The sequence below is a fragment of the Ovis canadensis genome, chromosome 3 (assembly GCF_042477335.2).
Source record: "Ovis canadensis isolate MfBH-ARS-UI-01 breed Bighorn chromosome 3, ARS-UI_OviCan_v2, whole genome shotgun sequence".
NCBI lineage: Eukaryota > Metazoa > Chordata > Mammalia > Artiodactyla > Bovidae > Ovis > Ovis canadensis.
Window position 1 is genome coordinate 210,604,664 of NC_091247.1, and position 17,291 is coordinate 210,621,954.

General features: G+C 36.6%; 1 protein-coding gene across 3 annotated transcripts; it reads right to left on the reverse strand.

Annotated features, from left to right (window-relative positions):
• Positions 1-569: 569 nt before the first annotated feature.
• Positions 570-15,110, reverse strand: LOC138435969 (NKG2-A/NKG2-B type II integral membrane protein-like). Of its 3 annotated transcripts, none has more exons than XM_069581300.1 (10): positions 14,826-15,110; positions 12,867-12,977; positions 12,219-12,317; positions 11,669-11,722; positions 10,994-11,145; positions 8,544-8,644; positions 6,973-7,076; positions 5,948-6,090; positions 2,812-2,918; positions 570-2,238 (listed from the first exon to the last, which is right to left on the reverse strand). In XM_069581300.1, the coding sequence occupies exons 2-10, from the start codon at positions 12,934-12,936 to the stop codon at positions 2,136-2,138; spliced, it is 933 nt and encodes a 310-aa protein (XP_069437401.1). In that variant the 5' UTR covers positions 12,937-12,977; positions 14,826-15,110; the 3' UTR covers positions 570-2,135. The 3 variants fall into 3 exon arrangements, with proteins under 3 accessions (XP_069437401.1, XP_069437402.1, XP_069437403.1); XM_069581302.1 differs by having other exon boundaries at positions 1,467-2,238; positions 6,973-8,220; XM_069581301.1 differs by lacking the exons at positions 12,867-12,977; positions 14,826-15,110 and adding an exon at positions 12,441-12,679.
• Between the last annotated feature and the right edge of the window lie 2,181 nt (positions 15,111-17,291).

Consider the following 17,291-nt stretch of genomic DNA (forward strand, 5'->3'; position numbering starts at 1 on the left):
AAAAAGATGTTAAAACAATTTTGAAAAAGACAATGCAGGAAAACTCACATCACTTCACATCTTCCTATAAATTCACAATAATCAAGATATTGGTGAAAAGAAGGCAGATATTCAGATCAATGAAATACGATAGAGTTCTGACAAAACTGCCATGATAATTCAACAGAAGAGTACAATTTTCAAAAAATGGTGCTGAAATAACTAGACATCTTTTTGCAAAATATTTTTAAACAGAATTCAGTCCATACTTTGCACTATATACAAAATTAATGCAATGAAATATAGAATTCAATGTAAACTTAGAGCTTCTAGAAGAAGGCATAGGAGAAAAATTTTCAAGTTCAGGTTAATGAAGATTTCTTAACTAAAAATTTCTTAAATATAAAAATATATGTTTAAAAATATATATATATTCACATTAAACTTCTGCTCATCTAACTTCTAAAAAGAATGTTAAGAGAATACAAGGTATACTGGAAGGCAGTATTTATAAAACACATGTCTCAAAAAATATTAGCATCCAAAATATATAGAGAACTCTCAGAGCTTAATAATAGTGAACAAACCAATAAAAATAGGCAAATTTTTTAATCAATCTTTACCGTAGGAGATCATATGAAAGGATGGTGCACATCATTTATTGATTCAGTTCTGTTCAGTCATTCAGTCATGTCCGACTCTTTGCGACCCCATGAATCACAGCACACCAGGCCTCCCTGTCCATCACCAACTCCCGGAGTTTACCCAAACTCATGTCCATCGAGTCGGTGATGCCATCCAGCCATCTCATCTTCTGTAGTCACCTTCTCCTCCTGCCCTCAATCCCTCCCAGCATCAGAGTCTTTTCCAATGAATCAACTCTTTGCATGAGGTGGCCAAAGTATTGGAGTTTCAGGTTTAGCATCAGTCCTTCCAATGAACACCCAGGACTAATCTCCTTTAGGATGGACTGGTTGGATCTCCTTGCAGTCCAAGGGACTCTCAAGAGTCTTCTCCAACACCACAAAAAGCATCAATTCTTTTGTGCTCAGCTTTCTTTACAGTCCAACTCTCACATCCATACATGACCACTGGAAAAACCATAGCCTTGACTAGACGGACCTTTGTTGGCAAAGTAATGTCTCTGCTTTTGAATATGCTATCGAAGTTGATCATAACTTTCCTTCCAAGGAGTAAGCGTCTTTTAATTTCATGGCTGCAGTCACCATCTTTAGTGATTTTGGAGCCCTCCCCCCCAGCAAAGTCTGACACTGCTTTCACTGTTTCCCCATCTATGGGACCAGACGCCATGATCTTCATTTTCTGAATGTTGAGCTTTAAGCCAACTTTTTCACTCTCCTCTTTCACTTTCATCAAGAGGCTTTTTAGTTCCTCTTCACTTTCTGCCATAAGGGTGGTGTCATCTGCATATCTGAGGTTATGGATATTTCTCCCGGCAATATTCATTAGAGATATACAAATATATCTTTATTATACCACACCTTTATTAAAAATAGTTTAAAATTTTTTCAATATTAAAGTTAGTAGGACACTAGCAAATGGAATTCTCACACACTGCGGATAGAATGCAAAATGGTACAGCCACTTTGCAATATGGAATCCCACCCAGAAGTCTGGACTTGCCAGAAAGCATTCAAGCTATTAGTTGTGGTATAGGTCACAAACACAGATCTATTTGTTTTCTTTCTGTTACTATACTGTCTTTCTGCTAAAAAGTAAGGAATCAAACAAATGCATATACAATTGATACAGAGTAATGACTTCACTTATTCTTGGCATTAAATCCCAGGTAAAATGTACATGACAGTGACAACATTTTGCAAGTTTACTTACTAAATCTGTGTGAGTTGCAGAAATTGGCTACACAGTCCTAAGGTTCATGAGAAGCACTAATACTTTCTCACTCTGCCAACCTGTGCTCATAACTGGTGTGATCTGGGATTTTTGTTTCAAAGAGGCAGAAGTGGAGGCTCCACAATGTATCTCTATCAAGCTAAAATATAGGTGCAGCCCATAACAAAGCACTCTGATATGAGAGATATACAGACTGGACTTCCAAGGGTCTGAGTTTTTATAAGGAAAAGTTGTTGTATATGTCTTTGGTTGTTGTTTCATTAGGTAGCAAGACAAGCTATCTACTTCTCACAAATAAAGTGCATGAATCTGGAACAGTCAGCAGCAGACATCTTCGTTGCTGTAATACTTGCACAGTTTCCCTTGTTTGACTCTTTCCAATCACTTAAAATAAAAGCATATAAATAATGTAAACTAGACATTCACTAATGCAAACATAAGAAATATTGGTTCAAAGGTAAGGTATATATATTTTTCTTTCCTTACAAGAAACTATCCCTTGGTGCCCTAGCCTTTCCTAAAACATACTTTATAAGGATTATAGCAATGAGTTGAAAAGTCTCCCTCTCTATATATACACTCATTTTCTGAACTTAAATTCTTTGTATGTGTGTGTCTGTATGTACATGCAATGCTCATGTGTGTGCTCAGTTGCTAAGTTATGTCCTATTCTTTACAACCCCATGGACAGTAGCCTCCCAGCCTCCTCTGTTCATGGGTTTTCCCAGGCAAGAATATTGCAGTGCGTTGCCATTCTTCAAGGGATCTTCCTGATTCAGGGATCAAACCTGTGTCTCCTGCATTACCAATGGATTCTTTACCACTGAGCCACCTGTATACGCCCATATATGCATGCATATTTGTCTATATAGTGAAAGTGTGCATTTCCCTATATACTTTTCAAAATGTAAACTAGAATATGGAACTTATTATTTACTATCTATTCTAGAGACTTACAATTTTAGAAAAGGCTTTGACTTATCTTCCCATGTCCATTGATTTCTGGTTCCTTTACGAGATAATCCAATCCAATAGAAATAGGATAGTCCACTTTGAATGAAGTTCTGCAATAAAAAGAGATATTTCTATGAGAAAAATGTCTTTTTATAATTCTGAAATGAAGTAATAATCTTTTTAATCTTTTTATTATTTTGAGTAACAAAAAGTATAAAGATCAACTTCATCCTGATTCTGTTCAAATGATAAAATAATAGAATCTTAGTTATATTTATTAGATATAGTGACATAAATGAGACAGAAAATAACACCGTCTTAGCTTACCTATCTTTTTTTTGGTTATAGATTTTTTGAATTTAAATCATTTTTAAATGATTTAAAGCTTTTATTGAATGTGTTGTAATATTGCTTCTGTTTTATGCTTTGGATTTTTAGCCAAGAGGCATGTGGGCTCTTAGCTTCATGACAAGGGATCACATCTGTACCTTGTGTGTTGGAAGGTAAAGTCTTAACCATTGGACCACTGGGGAAGTCCTGTACCTGTCTTATTTAATCTTCAGACTAAAATACCTTAATTTACTTTCAAAACTGACACAGTTTTGAAAACACAGTTTCCCTTGTTTGACTTTCCAATCACTTAAAATAAAAGCATATAAATAATGTAAACTAGACATTCACTAATGCAAACATAAGAAATATTGGTTCAAAGGTAAGGTATATATATTTTTCTTTCCTTACAAGAAACTATCCCTTGGTGCCCTAGCCTTTCCTAAAACATACTTTATAAGGATTATAGAAACAATTTCTTGTAGCTCAAGAAGAAAATTCTGAGCAAAATTGGTTGGTATTTTGAGGTTCAGGTGTGACAGATGTGAGGTTTTACCAATGTCATTTAAATTTTTTTATTCAAAAGTACTGTGCTTATTTTTTGTGAAGTGAGCATCTTGAAGAAGTGGTCCTTATTCTACCAGATGAGATGTTTACATAGGTATCTGGAAATTACTTGATAAGTACAAACGTAACTGATGTTCATCTTGTAACTTAATTTTTACCACATTTATGCACATATATTGGGATTTCCCTGGTAGCTCAGTGGTAAAGAACCTGCCTGCTAATGAAGGTGATGAAAGTTTGTTCAGGACAATTCCCTAGAGAAGGAAATGGTCACCCACCCAAGTACTCTTGCCTGGGAAATCCCATGGACAACAATCAATCCCATGGCAGGCTACAGTCCATGGGGTCACAAGAGTTGACATGACTTAGGAGCTAAACAACAACAAACAACAACAATGTGCATATATTATCTCATGTGATCATCCTAAAAGATGTTGGAAAGAAAATATAACCAGTTTTATTACAAGCAAAGTAATGTGTGAAAGGGAACTAAAGAGAGTTTCCAACTATAAATTCTGTACTTCTCTATTATGCTTTAGTTTTTACCCTTAGTTTGTTTTTACTTTTCCTTTGTTTCTTTCACCATAGAGAATATGGCAAAAACTTAGTCTCTCTACCCAGAAAAAAATTATGTACATACCATCTATTCTTAAGATTTGACATTCAATTTCATGGTTTTCATAGATGGTCTTATTTCTTGGTGAAGATATCCTACATGAAAGATTAGGGCTTCTAGACTAAAGGTAATTTTTGAGCCCACCAGGTTCCTCTATCCATGGAGTCCTCCAGGCAAGAATACTGGAGTGAGTTGCCATTCCCTTCTCCAGGGGATCTTGCTGACCCAGGGATTGAACCCAGATCTTCTGCAATGCAGGCAGATTCTTTATCATCTGAGCCACCAAGGAAGCCCCTTGGAATAAAAAGGAAGTTAATCCAGATCTGCAAAAGTCTTCTTTTCAGATTCAGATTTGCTTTGTTTTCTTGATGGTTTTAAAGTTCGTATTTTTATAGCTATTTATGAGTTGTTAAAAGTCAAAGATATGGGTAATTGTACTCTTACAGATAATTGAGTGAGTCTTGGTGTCTGTGAAAGAATATTAAAAGATTCTCCTTAACCTGGAGTGTAAGAATATATTTCTTGAAAGAATAATAATAAATTATTTCTCTATTCAAATCAAGGATATTGATAAGGATTATGAAATATTTAGTTCAATTTTCTTGGAAGTTAGTATGAGTTAAAATTTAATATGAGCTTGAATTAGTTGATCTTCAATTTTAAATTCTTACTAAGTCTTCCTTTTACCCTAAACTCAGTGGTATTGTACTTCTTGATTTTGTTGGAGGTAAAATGACATTTTTTTTCAGAGAGAAGCTACATTTCCATGAAATTATCAGTATGAACATATAATTATTTTTTAAAAAATGATATATTTTAAGCATAATTTTTTTCCCTAATTGTTTCATGTTCCCCTTTACATTTGCTCTACTGGAAAAGTTCTAACTGTGGGTGAATTAGATGAATTAAATGAAATTTTAATTTCATTTCTACTTGTATTTCTGACCTTAAGATGAGAACTGTCTAGATCTTAATCAACTTACAACTACAAACTGCTGCTGCTGCTAAGTCGCTTCAGTTGTGTCTGACTCTGTGCGACCCCATAGACGGCAGCCCACCAGGCTCCCCCATTCCTGGGATTCTCCAGGCAAGAATACTGGAGTGGGTTGCCATTTCCTTCTCCAATGCATGAAAGTGAAAAGTGAAAGTGAAGTCACTCAGTCATGTCCGATTCTTAGTGACCCCATGGGCTGCAGCCCACCATGCTCCTCCATCCATGGGATTTTCCAGGCAAGAGTACTGCAAACTATGGGCACTCAAATATTATCAAGCATTAAGATTTAGCTAACAGGAGTTCCCCAGTGGTCAAGTTGTTAAGAATCTGTTTGCCAATGCAGGGGACACATCTTGGATCCCCAGTCCAGTAAGATTCCACATGCAACAGACAGCTAACCCTATGCACTACGACTACTGAGCCTGAGCTTTAGAGCCCATACTCCACAACAAGGGAAGTCAGCTCGATAAGAAGCCCTGTTACCACAGTTAGAGAAAGCCCAAGGGTAGCAAGGAAGACCCAGCATGGCTTAAAAAAAAACAAAAAGAAAAAGATTTAGGCAACAACTAATGGCCAGATGGCCAGGGGAATAAGATGAATACAGGGTGAGATGGAAAGCAGAAATACGTCACCAGTTCTTCGTGATCTTTTATCTTAAGAAGCATGGAGTTCATTTCCTTGCAGATTTTTTTACTTTCTTCAAAGTTAGTCAATTCATCCGAAAAATAGTAACATTTCTGCCCGCAACACGACCATTTACTTTTACATTCCTTTCCTTAAAAACAAAAGATATTCCCAGGAGACCATTCAGTGTGTATTTTGAAAGGAAGGCTCTGTAACTTAGCTACTGAGGAATCCTTTCTAGTCCTTGTAAAACCATTGATTTCATGAGCTGGATGGACTTCATTTCTAAGTTCCTGGCCTTGGGGAGATGACTTGCATCTCTCCGAATCTATTCATAATACTATTAAAATTCTCTAGGAAATATATCTTAGAAAATTGATGTTTTTTTCTCACAATCTCTACAGATAGGAGTTCACAGGGGAAAACAACTTTTTTGTATTCTCTGAAAGAAAGTGAAAGTCACTCACTTGTGTCTGACTCTTTGCGACCCTGTGAACTAAACAGTCCATGGAATTCTCCCGGACAGAATACTGGAATGGGTAGCCTTTCCTTCTCCAGGGGATCTCCTCAACCCAGGGATTGAACCCAGGTCTCCCGCATTGCAGCCACAAGGGAAGAATTCTCTAGACTAAGTAAAATCCATAGGTACAGAGCTGATCTTAACTTAGCATTGATACATTGTACCTGTTTATGTATATCAGGTACATAAACCTAGTACCTGATCTACATATCCACAAGAGAGCATATGATAATGATTAAAGAATGTGCTAAAGGAGAGTTAGAACTTTTTGATAGAAAAAGTATTATTTTGTGAAACAGTGATTTAAAAGAATATATCATGTATACAGAAGAATCTAACCATTGGGAAAGGCTGAGGTGTTTTGTTTTTTGTTTTTTTTCCCCAATGAAATGAAATGAAAGTTGGACTCCACAATTGGCTGATTCTAAAATAAAATCCAATTTGAGCAGGTTATCAAGTGATTGAGAGAAGCAGAGAAGAAACATGTCGGTCTCAGTCTTTATGTCTACATACCTGTGTTAAGTGGTTTCTCTTTGAGAGTCATGTTTTTAGATGTGGAATTTTCTTGTGTTCCATTGTCCAGCGGAGGCTCTGGTAATTGACCCTGGAAAACTTTACTGTACATCATTAGCTCTAGGAAGGCATAACATGGGGTAGACTAATAGGCATAATTTAAATTTTAATATGTCAGTTAATGTTCAGGAATTTAATTCCTGTGCTTTTTGGAGAGATAAGACTATATAGCAAGACAAAAAGTTACATCATAAAAAAGCCTTTGGGAATGCTGCTGCTGCTAAGTCGCGTCAGTCGTGTCCAACTCTGTGCGACCCCATAGACGGCAGCCCACCAGGCTTTGCTGTCCCTGGGATTCTCCAGGTAAGAACACTGGAGTGGGTTGCCATTTCCTTCTCCAATGCATGAAAGTGAAAAGTGAAAGTGAAGTTGCTCAGTCATGTCTGACTCTTAGTGACCCCGTGGGCTAGCAATGGCTAATCTGAAAACAACATTAAGAAAAATGTTCCATTTATAACAGTATCAAAATAATAGACAGAGTTTGAAGAATTTATGGATGAAATGATATAATATCTGAAATTTGTTCTAACATAATCCAGTCAGGGTGGGGCATTGTTAAGTGTATAAATAAAACAAAATTGGATGTACATTGAAAACTCTTTAATCTAGGACAAGGAACCTGTTGTAAACGTTGATTGTCAACTTTTATATATGTTTGAAAATGTCCATAATGAAACATATTAAGAAAAAAAGAAAGTCGACAAACAACAATAGCTGGAGAGGGTGTGGAGAAAAAGGAAACCCTCTTACACTGTTGATGGGAATGCAAACTGGTATAGCCACTATGGAGAACAGTGTGGAAATTCCTTAAAAATCTGGGAATAGAACCAGTCCAATATTCTTAACTGGAGAATTCCTTGGACAGAGAAGCTTGACAGCCTATAGTCCACGAGGTCTCAAAGAGTCAGACACAACTGAACGAATGAGCACACACAATTATATTTCAACTGTTTTTGAAAAACTTTCATTATCAGAAAAAAAAATAAAATTCATTTTTAAATTTATGCAGTCAGAATATTATTTCCATTTCGTAAAAGGTCAAGATACCCAACAGCATCCAAACTCATGTTTTAATTCTCAAGCTTGTGCTTGCAATGGTATACATTTGGAAACTGACAGTCTTCTGCTGTTATGCCTCGTACAGATTGTACGGCACAGTTATGTTCACCAGGTAAATAGTCTGTTATCCTGTTATGGAAAAATGCATAATTCTGTTATATTCTATGAAGACAACTCAGGAAACAACAGCATTTTCCATGTAACTGTAATACAAGATAGTTTGAAAATGGGTAATGAAATCTTTAATAAAATTTCAGTAAGAGCTTGTTACTCGGAAATTGGGCTACAGAGTAGCTTATTTTTCAACATTGGTATTAACATTTTATTAACTTTCAATATCTTCCTTCAGCTTCCTATAATTTGACTAAAACAAATGTATTCGTATTATTTTAAAAATATTTCTTTTTTTGGTATTTTTCCTCCTCTATATAGCATTCTTTTTACAAACTTACTGTAGTTTGCAAGTTGAACCATTTAGCCACATCCAAGGATGACCGCGGCCTGCACGAGAGACTTGAATCCACGATGTAATTGATAGGGACATCAGAAATTCCTAGCCCCAAATAAAGAATTTTCACTTAAATAGTCATTATGAAACATTTTTGTTAATTTTTAAAATGCAAGTCAAAGGATGTGTTCTTTCATAGCATCTTTCTTTCTTTGAACAAATTGAGCATGTTAGATTCTAATCTAACACTAAAAAACATGAGTTGAAAGTTCGAAGTTTTAATAGTGCCATAAATATTAAGAAATATCTATACTTTTGATTGAACATCAACTCAACATTTATACTTATCAGTTTCACTGTGTTCTAATGTTAATAAGGAACATTGCTTTTTTTCGACAGCCAGTTAATAAAGGGAATATTTACAAAGACATGAATTAGTTGTAGAGATCGTACAAAAGAAAACACCTGGCATAACAACTTGGGGATCCTTACAGCTGTGAACTACATCTAACATTAAGCCTCAGGGGTAAGAAGGTGGAGTAATTGAATATGTGCAATGAAGAAAATTCTGATTCATATAATTTCATTTTTCCTCATGTCAAAACTAACATGCTGCTGCTACTGCTGCTGCTAAGTCGCTTCAGTCGTGTCCGACTCTGTGCGACTCCATAGACGGCAGCCCACCAGGCTCCCCCGTCCCTGGGATTCTCCAGGCAGGAACACTGGAGTGGGTTGCCATTTCCTTCTCCAATGCATGAAAAGTGAAAGTGAGGTCACTCAGTCATTTCCAACCCTCAGCGACCCCATGAACTGCAGCCTTCCAGGATCCTCCGTCCATGGGATTTTCTAGGCAAGAGTACTGGAGTGGGGTGCCATCAAAACTAACATAGCAAGGCTTTAAATAAGCTTATAGATTCCATGACATTCATTTTTCTGGATATTGTGACAATATCAATGGATTTCTCTACTATTATATGTTTCTCAGAATTTCAGTTTCAGAGGGAAACTAAGGAAATGAAATTGAGAAAATAAGTGATAGGAGAGCCAAAGAATTGGTTTTCTGAGCCTGACACCATTCTTTGACTAGATAAACCCCAAAGCCATCTGTTTCTGTATTGGTGGAATCCAATGGACCAGACAAGGGGCCAGAGACTCATTTCTCTCTGCTCCTCCCTGCTAAGGTCAACTGTAAACATGGGAACTAATGAAAGACACGAGAAAGGAGAACTCTGAAAGGTGGAAATAGAAGGGTGATGTGGCCTGAGACTTCCCAGCAGCCCCACTCCTCTGTAATCGTTAATCACTTCTCTGTGATGAGAGAACAAGGTGGGAGGTGAGGGAATGATAATTAGGGGCATCTTGTAGCTCCCCACAACCAGGTGAAAGTGACCTTGGCCTCTTACTTCCCAAAAACCCAATACCTAAGCTAGCTGTTGAGGGTAGCACATGTAAGCCATTCCTTCTGTGTGTTGAGAGAATCGTGTAGGCAACACCAGGTAAGTCTTACAAGGTGATCCTTCAGGACACTTAACTAACAAGGAGCAGTCAGAGAAATTGCCTCTGTTTCCTCCACTGAGAGACACTAGGGTTGGGTGATAGGGTAGGGGTGGGACCAGCAAATGGGATGTCTTGACTAAAGCTACTGAAGCTAGGAAGCCTCTTTATCCCTGAGGGTGTAAGACTCCATCTCCACCCAGAGGCATTGGAAAGAATGGGTCGTTAATGTTGAATTCACACAATGAGCTGTGGAAATTTACAAACGTCACATAAATGCAAGAATTTGGAGGAACTGCAAAATATCACGTGGCAGTGATGAGACAGGGACAACCTGTATGATTCCATGTCCTGGAGTAGAAAATGGCAACCCACTTCAGTATTCTTGCCTGGAAAATTCCGTGGCCACAGGAGCCTGACAGGCTGAAGTTAATGAGGTTGCAAAGAGTCAGACACGATTGAACGACTAAGCACGAACACGGGATTCCATGGATATGATTCAAAAGCAATCAAAGAGATTCTATAATATCAACAGTCAGGACAGTAAGTAAATTAGGAGGTGGAGAAGTGATAAGGTATTACAGAGGGGTTGGGGGCTGCTGGGAAGTTGAAACTTGTATTCCATGATCTGATGTGCAATTACATAATTCTATAGGCAAAATCATGTTTATTTTCCTTGATGTATGGTAAAATTAGCACAATGTAATTTAGAATTTAATAGCATTTGTAGAAGCATGGTTTTTTATGAAAAGCAAGAACCAGAAGTTAATGCACATGCATGAATGGTATAAAAATGTAAATAAAGTATCATAAAGTTGCATTCCATTGTTTAATGGAATACTAGCAGACCTTAAAATAAACAAGCTACAAATATGTACAAAAGCACAAGTGAATCCCAACAAATATAATGTTGGCTAAATCAAGCCTTCGGCAAAGTGTTGGAAACATTGAATATCTTACCATTTCCTCTTCATTATCTATATAAAGCAGAGTAGAATTCTTAGTAGCACAGGATATCAAGCTCTCATTCCATGACTTTTTTTCCAGACTAGTAGAATAGCAGTTGTTGGAATATGTAAGCCAGTCTTTTGGGCAATCACCACAATGACATTCTGAGGAAAGATTATGAATTACTATTTAAAAACAGTTTGAATTTGAAAAATAAGAATTAACTTACACATATGCATAGAGGTAGACATATGTATGCATACACATATATATATAATAACATATCTATGCAACCTCAATTCTGGTACATATAAAACAGATCTCATTCATGCATTCATAGAGAGGGTCTGTCTTTAATATATGTCCCCATATAAAGCAAATACATAGAAATATCTACTATTTACACATCCTGAAAATCAAGAAATGAAACTCCTATTTTAGAATAGCAAAATTTTTGTCTCTTATCATATTATAGCAGGAGGAAATTACAGCCAATTGCCAACAATGGACATGGTGATCATATTGTTGCATAGGAAGAAAGACTCTCTTATAATCATTATTTAGGAATATTGTTGCCTGATTTTATAATTTATGTTTTATCCTCAAATCTATTTCTATCTTCACCAGCTTAAGAGAGAGGCAAAATACAAACCATATTTATAATAGAAGTTTGAAATCATTATGTACCTTTATGGAGCTTTGTTACCAGAGAGGACTTATTCTGTTCTGATATTTGGGTACCTAGAAAAAAATGGAAGTAATATTTTAAAATATTTACATTGATATAAATAAATCATAATAATTGTAGTTTTTAGTTTAAACATGGTGTTTTTAGGATTTAGGATGATCTGGAAAATATTGCTTTAAGAATAATTAATGAGGTAACGAAGACTGGCGGGTGTATATTTCGAAAATCTTAGAGAAAAGACTCCACCACCTCTTACAATACTTGGTTCAAGCAATCTGAAGAATTAATTTGTTTTTCTCAATAAGGTGTTTCAGTTTCTTAAAGTATATCTTTGAGTTATGAAATCAGAAAATATCTATGTACATGTTTAATTTTCCCTGCAATCATTCTGTAATTTATACTTTGCTCAACTCAGAATAACCGTTCAATACTTAGGCTAAATGCACTCATTAAAATGAGAGTTCTATTCCATAATAATATGAAATTTTAAAGGCACTGATGATCATTAAAATGAAAGGTTCAATTATAATCTTTCAAAACTTGACTTACATGGAATAAAAGTTATCACTCTCACTATCGTATACATCAAGACAAAACAGATGATTCCCAGGATCACAACAATGACCTTCTCTCGAGCTGATGGTGAATCTGCAGGGAGAGAAAAGGAAACACTGAGAAAGGAGTGATGGAGACAGTTATTTTAGAAGAACAAAAGATCCCACATCCGTGAGAATTCAAAGACACCAACTTGGACCCCAAAACAATATCTACCATTGCAATCCTCTTCTCAGAATATACCATTCCTTTTTCAGCGAATATAAGGCTTCACGAGTTGTAGATCAAAGACTACAAATTACAGCAATGCCTGGGTAGGCAGTCCTAGAGGAGAGCATGGCATGAATACTGGAGAATCCCCATGGACAGAGGAGCCTGGCGGGCTGCAGTCCACGCGGTTGCAAATAGACGGACACAGCTGAGCGACTAAGCACAGCGCAGCACGTATGTCATATTAGAATATTGTATTGCAAACTCCAGCTCTAAGCCTCATTAATAAAAACACGGAAGCGGGTAAATGCTCTACACTTGCAGCAGTAGTTACTGTCATTCCATTGACATAACAAAAGGCATTTTGAAAGTTTAATTCCACATAGGTTTTCTCCTGCTCAGCTGCTAAAATTGATCTTTTCACCATCTTACCTCTCATATGCTGTCTCCTGGTATCATTAACCAGACTCGGTTCTGAGTAGTTTTCCTTTTGGTTCTTCATCTCTGTGTCTGTTTAATGCCAAGGATGTTGCTCTATGGAAACTGTACATAAGTAGTTAATAAATGGTGTATAAAATCACAAGAAACCTTGAAAGGTTAAACTGAGTGATGTGTGAGGTCAGTTAACAGCACTCATTGAGCAGCTGAGCAAATCCAAGTTTGGTTCTCATTTCAGTAGACCTTTAGACAACTGTTTCATGGTAGAGTAAGTAGTTTTAAAAATAGTATTTGGTATTTAATAACCAAGAGTGGTGGGAATGGGCGGGAGGTGAGAGGGAAACTCAAAGGAGGGGACATATGTACACCTATGGTTAATTTATGCTGATGTATGACAAAATCAAACCAATATTGTAAACCAGTCATCAATCAGCTAAAAACAAATAAATGTTTTAAAAAAATATTCTTTGTTTGACATAATGTTACTTGTTTATTGGAACAATGAAAATTAGTAGATTACTGAAAAAGTTCATGAATAGTAATATCCTGATGAAGTGAAAGTCAAAATTCGCAGAAATACTTTAAAATTGTTATAATATCTTGGTTCAAATTAAAGTCCATATTGGAAAAAAACAAACCAATTATATATGTAAGTTTAAAATCCATTAAAAGTTAAAGACAGCTTTCCATGATGAGGGAATAACAGTATTGGCATAACAGTACACTCTGCATTAAACTACTTTAACTGGGACATTCATTAATGAAAAGGGAATGAGATGCTATCAAATAATTCGGCTATTTTGAGTGATTGTGGAGCTCTAAGAAATCATTATAAAATTAAAGAAATATTTTATGTGTTAAAAATGGTACATGACATATTAAATTCTCCAAAACTTTTTATCATATAAAGACAAAACAATGTTAAAATGTCATTAAATAAATACTTCTTTTACTTGAGTAATTGACAATTGACAATGGCTAAGATATGGAATTATAAAATGATAAGGAAAAGCATACATCATTTATGGAAGAACAATGTTGGTACAAACTTCCAGGAAGATCCTGAGGCTGCTAAGTCAATGAGGGTAGCTTTAGTTGTATCAGCAATTATAAGTCAATAATGTGCCTTAATAATTCAGTCAATGGATTCTGTCATCAGTGCAATCTACAATTAATTCTGGCTTTGAAATTTACAATGTATGACCTTTAAAGATTATTTAGTATTTCGCAAATGAGTTTACTAATCTAAAATGAGAATAAAAGTATATATGATATAAAGCATGTAAAACACCTAATATTAAATTTGACTTTTATTTTATTTCTTATTTTAATACAATTGCCATGGTATTATTCATATCAGGCAATATAATTTGTTAGACAGAAATCTCTGTGTTAGTGTGATTTATCTTTTTTCAATATTATGATCAAGTTTTTTAAAGCATTTGATTATATATAATTGAGTTAATCCAGCATTTTACTGGAGGTAACATATTGTGATTTTTACTTTACCTAGATCTGTGAAGAATTATATTGGCCATTCACAATTCTATGAATCCATTTTAAGAACCTATTTTTTAAGGGCTGAGTTAAATATTTAATACTATATCTAATTATGTATCTATTGATAACAAAATACGCTGTTAACTGTCCCGTGTCCTGATGCTCCTGATACTTCATCTTAAATGGTATTGATTAACAAAATCAGTTATACATGTATGTATTCACTTGAATAACGTCTGCAGGCAAGAATCTGAACATTTTCAGAAATCTTCCCAAATACTTCATATTTTATTCTTACTTTCTCCCAAAATTAAAATACCAAAATATCAAATACAGATACCAATATCTCCTTAATTTGTTTGCTTAGCAATTGTCCCTAAATCGAACCACATTGGCATTTGTAATCTCCTGATAAGTGAGATGAGGGATTAGGAAGGAGAGGGAAACACATACCTTCTACAGCCCAGAGTCCTGCCTCTTCTCTGAGTGGCCAGGTTACTGTGAAAATCAAACAATGTCTGTGGTCTTCACAGACTGCCCTGTGAAGGCTCAGAGTGAAGCAATAGTGGAGAAAGTACATTTCTCATCACCATGTCACTGAAACAGGAAATTCTTACACTTGGGTATTTTGAAGAAGTTCATCTCATCACACACCTCCAGAATATAGGAGACTCTGGACATGTAGTGTATCAGTTAGTTTGTTCTTTGGTGAGTTCCTCTGAGAATTGATTTCACTTTCTAAAAGATATAGGGGGACAAAGGACATGATCACCCTGCTGTTAACTTGCTTTCACTTCATTCATCAATGCTGAACATTTATGCCTTGTTAAGAGTAACTTCAATGTTTAAGTTTTAGATAAGTTTACTAAATCTAGGCAGTATTTATTTCTTTTCCTTATAATCTCATTGTGTCATTTCTATTATAATGGAGGAAACTTGTCCCTAATTCAGAAGAGTTACTACATTTTAAACTTTATTTTAACTGTCATCTAATTTTTAGCTTTCTGAAATCTAGAAAAATGGAATATAAATCTGTAGTTATATACCAATTTATTGTTGTTGTTCAGTCATGAAGCCATGTCTGAGTCTGACTCTTTGTGACCCTGTGGACTGCAGCAGGCAAAGCTTCCCTTTTACTATCTCCAAGTTTGCTCAAATTCACATTCAATGATGGGCTTCCCTGGTGGCTCAGATGGTAAGGAATCTGCCTGTGATGCAACAGACCCAGGTTCAGTCCCTGGCTGAGGAAGATGCACTGGAAAAAAAAATGGCAACAAGCTCCAGTATTCTTGCCTGGAAAATTCCATGGAGAGAGGAGCCTAGCGGGCTACCGTCCATGGGGTCACAGAGGCGGACATGACTGAAGAGATTGAGCACACACACGACTACATGTCCATTGAGTCCTCTGTGGCCCTCTTCTCCTCTTGCATTGAATCTTTTCCAGCATCAGGGTCTTTTCCAATGAGTCAGCTCTTTGCATCAGGTGGCCAAAGTATTGGAGCTTTGGTTTCAGCATCAGTCCTTCACGTGAATACTCAGGGTTTATTTCCTTTAGGGTTGACAGGCTTGATCTCCTTGCTGTCCAGGGTACTCTCTCCAGCACCATAGCTGGAAAACATCAATTCTTTGGCTCTCACCCTTATGGTCCAAACTCACATCCATACATGACTACTGGGAAAACCATCAGTTCAGTTCAGTTCAGTCGCTCAGTCGTGTCTGACTCTTCGCGACCCCATGAATCACAGCACGCCAGGCCTCCCTGTCCATCACCATTTCCCGGAGTTCACTCAGACCCACGTCCATCGAGTCCGTGATGCCATCCAGCCATCTCATCCTCAGTCATCCCTTTCTCCTCCTGCCCCCAATCCCTGCCATCATCAGAGTCTTTTCCAATGAGTCAACTCTTCGCATGAGGTGGCCAAAGTACTGGAGCTTCAGCTTCAGCATCATTTCTTCCAAAGAAATCCCAGGGTTGATCTCCTTCAGAATGGACTGATTGGATCTCCTTGCAGTCCAAGGGACTCTCAAGAGTCTTCTCCAACACCACAGTTCAAAAGCATCAATTCTTCGGTGCTCAGCCTTCTTCACAGTCCAACTCTCACATCCATACATGACTACTAGAAAAACCATAGCCTTGACTAGATGGACCTTAGTCGGCAAAGTAATGTCTCTGCTTTTGAATATACTATCTAGGTTGGTCATAACTTTTTTTCCAAAAAGTAAGCATCTTTTAATTTCGTGGCTGCAGTCACCATCTGCAGTGATTTTGGAGTCCCCCCAAAAAAGTCTGACACTGTTTCTGCTGTTTCCCCATCTATTTCCCATGAAGTGATGGGACCGGATGCCATGATCTTCGTTTGCTGAATGTTGAGCTTTAGGCCAACTTTTTCACTCTCCTCTTTCACTTTCATCAAGAGGCTGTTTAGTTTCTCTTCCCTTTCTGCCATAAGGGTGGTGTCATCTGCATATCTGAGGTTATTGATACTGAGGTTATTGATATTTCTCCCAGCAATCTTGATTCCAGCTTGTGTTTCTTCCAGTCCAGTATTTCTCATGATGTACTCTGCATATAAGTTAAATAAGCATGGTGACAATATACAGCCTGACGTACTCCTTTTCCTATTTGGAATCAGTCTGTTGTTCCATGTCCATTTCTAACTGTTGCTTCCTGACCTGCATACAGATTTCTCAAGAGGCAGGTTAGGTGGTCTGGTATTCCCATCTCTCTCAGAATTTTCCACAATTTTTTGTGATCCACAGAGTCAAAGGCTTTGGCATAGTCAATAAAGCAGAAATAGTTGTTTTTCTGGAATTCTAGCTTTGATTGTATGGACCTTTGTCAGCAAAATGATGTCTCTGCTTTTTAATATACATCTAATTATGTCATAGCTTTACTTCTAAGGAGCAAGCATTTTTAAA

What these genes read in the sequence shown, in the direction of transcription:
- LOC138435969 (XM_069581300.1), bottom strand. Translation starts at nt 12,936, where the DNA reads ATGAAGAACCAAAAGGAAAACTACTCAGAACCGAGTCTGGTTAATGAT. An exon ending in TAAAAGATCACGAAGAACTG is followed by an intron (nt 2,919 to 5,947) that starts GTGACGTATTTC and finishes TTTTTATTGCAG; the next exon opens with AACTTCATTCAAAGTGGACT. An exon ending in TCAAAGCCTTTTCTAAAATT is followed by an intron (nt 2,239 to 2,811) that starts GTAAGTCTCTAG and finishes TTTTATTTTAAG; the next exon opens with TGATTGGAAAGAGTCAAACA.